Source organism: Chinchilla lanigera, unplaced genomic scaffold (assembly GCF_000276665.1).
Source record: "Chinchilla lanigera isolate Chin_1 unplaced genomic scaffold, ChiLan1.0 scaffold00049, whole genome shotgun sequence".
In the NCBI taxonomy this organism is placed as follows: Eukaryota; Metazoa; Chordata; class Mammalia; order Rodentia; family Chinchillidae; genus Chinchilla; species Chinchilla lanigera.
Window position 1 is genome coordinate 336,996 of NW_004955450.1, and position 9,539 is coordinate 346,534.

At 57.7% G+C, this 9,539-nt stretch overlaps 1 gene segment (V, D, J or C); it reads left to right on the forward strand.

The window, feature by feature from the left end:
* Window positions 1–4,096: 4,096 nt before the first annotated feature.
* On the forward strand, window positions 4,097–9,164 carry LOC102005198 (the record flags this gene model as incomplete). The annotated part of the segment is given in 6 exon segments: window positions 4,097–4,366; window positions 4,713–4,775; window positions 4,889–5,218; window positions 5,338–5,658; window positions 6,965–7,095; window positions 7,743–9,164. Coding segments are annotated over 6 exon segments (1,199 nt in total), but the record flags the coding sequence as incomplete, so codon positions are not given.
* Window positions 9,165–9,539: the final 375 nt, after the last annotated feature.

Sequence of the window (9,539 nt, forward strand, 5' to 3'; positions counted from 1 at the left end):
AGGGCAGCTGCAAGTGAAAAGGGGTAGATGGGTGCTCCAGAGGCCAGGGAAGTCTCATAAGCTCAGGGGACCAGGGCCAAGAATCTGCAGGTGAACAAGGGCATTTTGGTGCTGGAAGGGCCGGAGCAGTCCCAGGAGCTCAGCGACCAGGGTTGAAGGAGCCAGGGCAGCACCAAGAGCTCCGGGAACCAGAGAAAAGAAGCTACAGGTGAGCAGGGAAAGGTGGGTGCTGGAGAGGCAAGGGCAGCCCGAGGTGACAGGCGGGAAGCAAAGCAGCTACAGGTGAGCAGAAGCAGGTCGTGCTGGAGGGCACACGACAGCCCCAGGAGCTCAGGGGAGCAGAGCAGAGCAGCTGTAGGTGAGCATGAACACATTGGTGCCAGATATGCCAGGGCAACCCCAGGAGCTCGGGAGACCAGGGCAGAACAACTGCCAATGCGTGGGGGTAATTGGGTACTGGAGAGGGCAGCGGGATGCCAGGAGCTGAGAGGACCAGGGCAGAGCAGCTGAAGGTGAGTTGGGGCAGGTCAGTGCTGGAAGATACAGGGCAGCTCCAGGAGCTCAGTGACCCAGGGCGATCAGCTGCAAGTGGTGTGAAGCAGGTAAGGACTGGAGGAGTCAGCTAAAGCCTGGGAGCTCAAGAGGCCAAGGCAGAGCAGCTGCAGGAAAGCAGAGGCAGGTGGGTGCTGGAGGGTCCAGGACAGCGGCAGGGGCTCAGGGACCCGGAAAGAGCAGCTGAAGGTGAGTTGGGGCAGGTTGGAAGAGCCAGGGTGTCCCAGTAGCTCAGGGGAGCAGGCGGAGTGGATACCTGTGAGTGGGGGAGCTAGGTGCTGGCAGGGAGAGGATAGCCCTGGGAACTCAGGGGAGCAGAAACCAGGGCAGAACAGCTATAGCTGACCAGGGGCAGGCGGGTGCTATAAGAGCCATGATAGCCACAGGAGCTCAGGTGGCCAGGGGAGAGCAGCTGCAGGTAAGCAGGGTCAGCTGGGTGCTGGAGGGGCCAGGGCAGCCCGAAGAGACAGGGGAGCAGAGCAGCTACAGGACAGCAGATGCAGGTGGTGCTGGAGGGGCCAGGACAGCCCCAGGAGCTCAGGGGAGCAGAGCAGAGCAGCTCTAAGTGAGCATGAACTCGTTGGTGCCAGATGTGCCAGGGCAGCCCCAGGAGCTCAGGGGAGAGCAACTGCTAATGCACAGGGGCAATTTGATACCGGAGGGGGCAGTGGTGACCCCAGGAGCTGAGAGGATGAGGGCAGAGCAGCTGAAGGTGAGCTGGAGCCAGTTGGAGGGGCCAGAGAAAGCTCAGGAGCCCAGGGGAGCAGACAGAGCAAAGGCCTGTGAGCAGGGGAGCTCAGTGTTGGCAGGGAAAGCATAGCCCCAGGAACTCAGGGGAACAGGAACCAGGGCAGAACAGATATAGCTGACCAGGGGCTGGTGGGTGCAAGAACAGCCAGGGCAGCCTCAGGAGCTCAGGTGGCCAGGGCAGAGCAGCTGCAGGTGAGCAGGGTCAGGTGGGTGCTGGAGGGGCCAGGGCAGCCCAAGGAGACAGAGGAGCAGGGCAGAGCAACTGAAGCTGAGCTGGGGTTGGTCAGTGCTGGAGGAGTCATGGGGGGGGCCCCCGCAGCTCAGGGACCCGGCAGAGCAGCTGCAGGAAAGCAGGGGCAAGCAGGTGCTAGAGGAGCCAGGGCAGCCCGAGGAGACGGGAACAAGGCAGAGCAAAGGCCTGTGAGCAGGGGAGCTAAGTTCTGGAGGGGAGATGATAGCCCCAGAAACTCAGGGGCAGAGGAACCAGGGCAGAACAGCTATAGCTGACCAGGGGCAGGTCGGTGGGTGCTAGAAGAACCAGGTCAGCCACAAGAACTCGGGAATCCAGGGACAAGCAGCTGAAGGACAGCAGGGTTAGGTGGGTGTTGGAGGGTCCAGGACAGTCCCAGGAGACAGGACAGGAGGGCAGAGCAAATGTCTGTGAGCAGGGTAGCTAGGTGCTGGAGGGGAGAGGATAACCCCAGGAACTCAGGGGAACAGGACACAGCAGCTTATGGTGAGAAGGATCAGGTGGGTGCTAGAACAGCCAGAGCAGGCACGGGAGCTCGGGGGACCAGGGACAAGCAGCCACAGCATCACAGGGCCAGGTGGGTGATGGAGGAGATGGGACATCTCCAGGAACCCGGGAACCTGGGCAGAGTAGCTGCAGGAGATCAGGGCCCAGGAGATCAGGGCTGGTGGTACCAGGGCAGCCCCAGGAGATCAAGGGAGCAAAGCAGCAATAGGTGGCACAATTACACTGGTGCTGGATGGCCCAGGACAGCCCTAGGAGCTCAGGAGACTAGGAAAGAGACACTCCCAGTGTGCAGAGGCAGGTGGCTGAAAGAGGTGCCAGCGGAAACCCCAGGATCCGAGGGGACCAGAGCAGAACAGCTGAAGGTGAGCTGGGGCAGGTGGGTGCTAGAAGGGCCAGGGAATCCCAGGAGTCATCATATGGGAGGCCAATAGGAAACAGGGCTCGCAGGCCCAGCATGAGGCCTCTCAGTACAGAGGCAAAGCCTGAGCAGCCCTCGCCCTAGAAGGAGAGGAGCAGAGGAGGGGTCAGGACTGCTCAGGCTGAAGTATGTCAGAAAGTGGCATGGCAGGCAGCCCCCTGGGGCTCAGAGGACCTGCTTTTACTCCCCTTGCCTGAGCCAGCTCTCCTGTCACTGCTCTGCCTGTCCTTCTGAGCACCTGCTCTGCCCCCTCCCACCTCACAATCCACCTGTATGTGCAGGAAACTGAGGCCTGGGGTTATCAGGTGTGCTGGGAGGAAAGGAACACAGGGACTTCAGGGCAGGGCTTCCTGCAGAGTCTGGGCGCTGAGCAACAGTCTTGGGTGAGAATATAGAAGGGACCATGGGCAGGAAAGTTCTCTGGGGTTGGTGCCCCAAACACATCTGATGGGTAGCAGTTCTGGGGTCACTCTGGCTCTGTTCTGGGGGCTTGAGGGGACTGGGGTGGGGGAAACATGCTGAAGCAGCACAAGGAGGAACAGGACAGTCAGTCCCACAGAGGGATGACAGGGGACCACTGAGGGACAGAGCAGAGTCTGCTGGATAGTGGGGTGCAGGTGAGGGAAAGGGAGGGTGGCGGGGCCCTGGGCTGAGCGTAGCAGACGAGAGACAGGGGGACAGGGAGACTTAGCATCCTCAAGGGTCAGAGTGCACTCCAACCTCTAGAGCTCAGAGCTGCTGGCAGTAGCAGAAGTGCTGGCAGCATGCAGGGGATGAGGTAAGGGTAGGAATGCAGGATGAGAGGAGGCGCTGTGCACCTGAGCTGAGCTCAGGAGGGCCTGACCTGGAGCAAGCCCTGGGGCATGCAGGAGCAAGAGGTGCCCAGTCAAGGCCAGGGCTTGGCAGAACCTGGGTAGGTGTGGGAGACAGGGCTGTGTGTGTGTGGCCCTGAATGGACCTTGGAAAGACATGTGGGAGAGCCAAGGAATAGCTGGGTCAAAATCCCATCCAGTGTGGCTGAGCCTCCCATACTTATGATGGGACTCTCACCACGGCAGGACTAGTCTGGGCAAAAGGGCTGTAGCTTTGCAGAGTTTAAAGAACCTGGAAACAAGCACACCAGTCAGGTCCAGCATCCAAAAGAACCTGGAGTGCTGGAGAGGGCCCCAGGAGACCAGCAGTAGCCAGGGAGATATGGGCAAACAGAGTCCAGAAGAGGTTGCAGGCCTGGAGTGGTGTGCTGACTTCTGTGGGTCATAAGGCACTGACTCAGTTGTTGAGCACGGCTGCCCAGGAGCAAGGACAGGAGGCAGCGGAGAGGGGCATACACTCTGCTGGAGAACTGCGCTTATGGGCTTCTGGAAGCTCATTTGGTCCTGGCGAGGTTGAGGAGACAATGGGCTGGCCTAGCCTAGAGTTCACAGGGAAAGATAGTTAAGAGGGCAGGTAGAACAGGACAGGGGCTCCAGGGACCACAAGCACACACCCAGGACCCTGCCTAAACCTTGCAAAACACCTACACCATGGAAACCCAAGGACAGAGGTCCTCCATGATCCAGGGTCAGCTATGTCCAACAACGAATCATTTGGTACCTTTTTCCTTGCAGCCAGCACAACAGCCCCTTCCGTCTTCCCTCTGGCTTCCGGCTGTGTAGACACATCTGGCTCCATGAATACCCTGGGCTGCCTGGTCAAGGGCTACTTCCCAGAGCCAGTGACAGTGACATGGAACTCAGGGGCCCTGACCAGCGGAGTGCACACCTTCCCGGCTGTCCTTCGGTCAGGCCTGTACTCCCTCACCAGCATGGTAACTGTGCCCTCCAGCCAGAAGAAGGCCACCTGCCATGTAGTCCACCCGGCCAGCAGCACCACGGTGGACAAGGATGTTGGTGAGGACAATTCCCAAGGAGATATGGGAGCCCTGGAAGACAAGTGTGGGGTCAGCTGTCCTGGGTGTATCTACCACAGGCTCCAGGAAGCTCCTGTCTGGCTCCTGCATGGAGGCCTCTGCCCTCCATGTTCAGGGAGATGTCTTATGCGAGGCCCAGGGTGGGTGCAGGTGGGACAACTTGTGTATGGTACACAGAGAGATGGCAGCCGGCCTCAGGCCTGCTAAGAGCCTTATCCTGGGGCAGCCTGGGCCTGACTAAGCTCACCCCAAGGGCCCAACCCTCCCTTCCTTGGTCCAGCACCTTCTCTCCTCCAATCCCATTAACCCCAGCCTTCTCTTTGCAGAGTCCAAGCCCCCAGTACCTGTACCTACGTGTCCCACATGTCCCACATGTCCCAAGTGCCCACGTAAGTCACCAGGCCTCCTTCTCTAGCCCAAGTGGGGATGGAGCACCCAAAGGAGCCCTGTATCAAAAGGAAGCCTCCAAATATTGATCTGTCCTCTTTGTCTCCCACACTAGCTCCTCAAGACCTAATAGGACCATCCGTCTTCATCTTCCCCCCAAAGCCCAAGGACACACTCATGATCTCCCTGACCCCCAAGGTCACATGTGTTGTGGTAGATGTGAGCCAGGATGATCCTGAAGTCCAGATCACATGGTTCATGGATGACAAACAAATGCACACAGTTGAGACGAAGCCCAGACAGGAGCAATTCAACACCACATACCGTGTGGAGAGCATGCTCTCTATCCAGCACCAGGATTGGCTGAAGGGCAAGGAGTTCAAGTGCAAGGTCTTCAACAAAGCCCTACCAGCCCCCATTGAGAGGACCATCTCCAAAGCTAAAGGTGGGAGTGCGGTGTCCGCAGATGGGAGGTTGGGTGGCACCATGGGGTGAAATGGACACAGCTTCCCTGGCCAGCCTTCCTTGCTGGTATTGAACATGTGCCAACCTCTGTCCCCACAGGGGCACTCCGGGTGCCGGATGTGTATACTCTGCCGCCATCCCGAGAAGAGCTGTCCAAGAACAAAGTCAGTTTGACCTGCCTGGCCATCTCCTTCTTCCCTGCCGACATCCATGTGGAGTGGGCAACCAATGGACAACCAATGAATGAGCAAGACTACAACAACACCCCACCTGTTAAGGACACTGACGGGTCCTACTTCCTCTATAGCAAGCTCACTGTGGAAAAGAGCAAGTGGGAGCAAGGAATTGTCTTCACCTGCTCCGTGATGCATGAAGGCCTGCACAATCACATCACTCAGAAGACCATCTCCCGGTCTCCGGGTAAATGACTACTGTGCCCAGAAAGCCCTCACTAACCCGTGGGCTCTTGAGTCCTGCAGGACCCTGTCCCCCAACACCCATGTAAATAAAGCACCCAGCACTGCCTGGGCTCTTGCGACACTGTCCTGGTTCTTTCCGAGGCAGAGGACCTGTGCCACAGGGCCATGGGCTCTAGGTTATGCAGGGGCCAATCTTGCGCTGTAGTCATTAGGGACAGACAGCGGTCTGCATGAGAGTACCACAGCATGTGTCTGCCCTCACAGGGACAGGCATAACCTAGCTGTCCTTCTGCCAGGGCCCATCTCAAGCTGCCATCAGTTCCCTACAGACCCCCAAGGGAAGGAACACAAAGACCTGCCTCTGTAACAGCCTGTCTGGTCCTTCAAATCCTTGTCCTAGGGTCTCTGTCCGCTGCAGGGACTACAGGCCATGCCTATGGGACAGGACCTCCATGACCCACTCACCTGCACAGGGCCACCCTAGGGGACACTGTATACTGCCCAAACATGGGGAAGCTAGCCACCCCTGGGGATATTGTCCACCCACGGGGACACTGGACATCCCTGAAGACACTCACTCCTGTGCTCCCAAGTGGCTAAGGCACTGCCTTGACCACCCCAAAGGAGGATGGTCCAGATACGTGGGAAACCACTGAGCCTTGCACAAAGGGACTAACCTCAGACCCATTAGAACAAGGCTACTAAGCAGCCCCAGCCCACACCGACAGCACACACCTATGGACATCCATGCACATGTGCATACACCTAACACCCTGGGCCCACAGGCAGCCTCCACAGCACCCACCCCACCCGTGCATTCACACCTCACCATGTACACACTGACCAGCTCCCTTGCAGCATCCCCAACGCATAAGTTCCCCATACCCGACTGACCCTGGACACTCAGGCCTCCTCCCAAACCATATGGGGATACACCATTACCACCACCTTTGTCCTACCACCTGTCCAACACCTGTCTTATGCACCAGAGAGCAGGCAGACTAGAGAGCCACAGCCCGTGGTGTCCCAGACCCTGACACTGCCCAACCACTCTAATGGTGAGGACTAGAGGGGTCCACACAGTTCTGGACGCCTGTCATTCCACATGCAGTGTCTGGATAAGCCTGAGTCCAGGGAAAACACTTAGAGGACCCAAGGCTGCTGTCTGGGGAGGGCAGCCAAGGAGAGCTGGCCCGAGTAGGCACAGCTGGCACTTCTGCTCTGGGCTCCCAGCAACCCACACCACTGCGCAGGGAGAGGCCTGGGCGCAGCTGAGGGATACACACTGACCATCCCCTCCTGTCCAGGGCTGGACCTGGATGAGAGCTGTGCCGAGGCCCAGGATGGGGAGCTGGATGGGCTGTGGACAACCATCACCATCTTCATCACCCTCTTCCTGCTCAGCGTGTGCTACAGCGCCACGGTGACCCTTTTCAAGGTTGGCACACTGCCCCCAATACCTATGCTGCCCTTGCTGTCCTATAACACCCCTTGTTAGCTAGTGCTGTCCCCGCAGTGGCCCACATTGTTCTCATATGGTCCTCAAACTGTCTCCTAAGTGTCCCCGCAATGGCCCACACTAACCCTTGCCGTCCCCATGGTGTCTCCACAATGTACCCACAATATCCCCAGCTGTTTTTTCCATACTGTCCCCACAATGCCTCCATGATGTCATGCAGTTTCCCTTATGCTGCCCCCACCTATCTTCACATCCCATATTATTTTTCAAATCTTTTCTCCATATTATCGTCATGATGTTGCATGCTGCTTTCCCATTCCTGTCCCCATTATATCCTCACACTGTCTTTATGATAACATGTGCTATTTTTTTCATATTGTCCCCCCCATGAGTCCCCATGCTGTTTTTCCTATGCTATCTGCATATTGTTCCCATGCTGTCCCTGCACTGTCCCCAAATCTGTCCAAAAATTATTCTCAAACCTGCCACAACCTTGTCTCCACCCTAATCTGCTCTATCTTCATCCTGTCCCCACTGCCCTAAGCCTGTCCCTATGCTGTCCCCTGGCCCCACTGGCTGTGGTGGCATCCCATGGTGCCATGACTACTCACTCACTCTTCCTGCAGGTGAAGTGGATCTTCTCCTCAGTGGTGGAACTGAAGCAGACCATCGCCCCTGACTACAGGAACATGATCGGGCAGGGGGCTTAGAGCCTACCCCTCAAGGGCTCAGGCTTCCCAGGCCCTTGCAGGATCCCATCCATCACTTCCAGCAGCTCAGCCCCAGGTCACACACTCCTCTGACCTCGCTGCCTCTCTGACCCTGTGGTTCAGTGACCATGCGCTCCCACCCTCCCCGCTCTGGAGGACTCGTGGATAGCAGGTGCGCCCAGCCTCAGCAGCCTGGACATGCGCCACCCCTGGAGCAGTCTCCATGACCCTGGCTGAGACAAGAGATGCAGCTTCCTTCTGCAGGACATCCCTGCCTTATGAGCAGGGTGGTCACCCAAGAGGAGGCAGAGACCAGCATTGGCCATGTCCATCTGGGTGGAGACCAGCCTTGGAGACAGCCCTGTCAACACCAGCCTGTCCAGCACAGGGCATCTCAGAGAAACGTGAGGCTGAGACCTTCCAGAGAGACTGCTGTACTTAGCGTGGCAAACATGATCAGTGGCCCTCAGCAGAGGTTTAGAAAGGGCTGCTGACAGTCACCCCGATGGACTGTACCAGCCCAAGCCTAGAGGGCCTGTGCTGGGCACTTCTATGGATAGGGCCTTGAGCAATGGTTCATATTATCCTCATGTGTCCTCTGATGGGGACTCTGAGTACTGTCCCTCCTCGTGGCCCACATTGCACACTGCTGGGTCCAACCCATAGGGATGGACCACCCCAGGCTTCTCTGCACTTGTGATAAAGAGCTGGGCTCAGGATACTACCACCTCCCCCTGGAAGCCCAGTGCCACTCCTGGGAAGCACTCAAGGGAAGATCTGTGCCACCTGGTGGCTGCAGAACACCAGCAAGGGCAGAAGTGGGTGGCTGTCATCATTTGTACCTCCAGGAAGGTCTGGTGAGCAAGCTTCAGGCAGGCCAGACTCGTCCTTCTGGTTTTCAAGGATAGAGGAGGCCCGAGAGCCCCAGCCAAGCCCCAGCCAAGGCACAGCTTGATGGCTACTAAAAGCAGCAGGGCTCAGACAGGCCTGTCCTGCAGGACCAGTGTCCACTCCGGAGCACTGAAAGCAGGAACCCCCAGTTGGACAAGATACCCACAGAGAGAGCCCAGTGGCCAGGAGCCAGGGCTAGGCTGGCACTGGACAGAGGGTCCATGTGCCACGGTCCTATCCAGCATGGGGAAAATGCCAAGCCACACCCTCCAGTCAGGAAGAAAGACACAAGCAAGAAAGGAGAGCAGACACCACTCCATGTTGCAGGAAAGCCCAAGGACAGGTCTGTTCAGCTTTGTAGCTTTGTTCTGCTTGTAGTGTTCTGGAACCTCTGATGTTGTGAAAGTTCTCTCTTTAATGGTAATAAACATCCTTTAAAGACTGTTCCTTGCTGTGGTCTTCCTGTGTCACAAGCCACGCTTCCAGGCCCAGGCACAGATGGGCAGCATTGACAGTCATGCAGGGCCTCCCACCCTTCCCTTCCTGCTGCCTCTATCATCCCAGGCACTCAGCCTTCCCTCCCCACTGCTTTCTTCTGGCTGGGCACTGCCCATGCCCACCTTAGTCACTCTGGGGGATGTGAAGAGCAGGCCCATCTCAGGCCAGCTGGGCAGAGCTTCCTGAGCTGACCATGTTAGGAAGTGTGTGTTTGGTTCCTTAGGAGCTTGGGCTGCCATGACAAGGACACGGGTGACCTGTTGAGCAACACAAGTTTATTCTATTGTGGCACTAGTAGCTGTTGTCCCGGATCAAAGTGTGGTC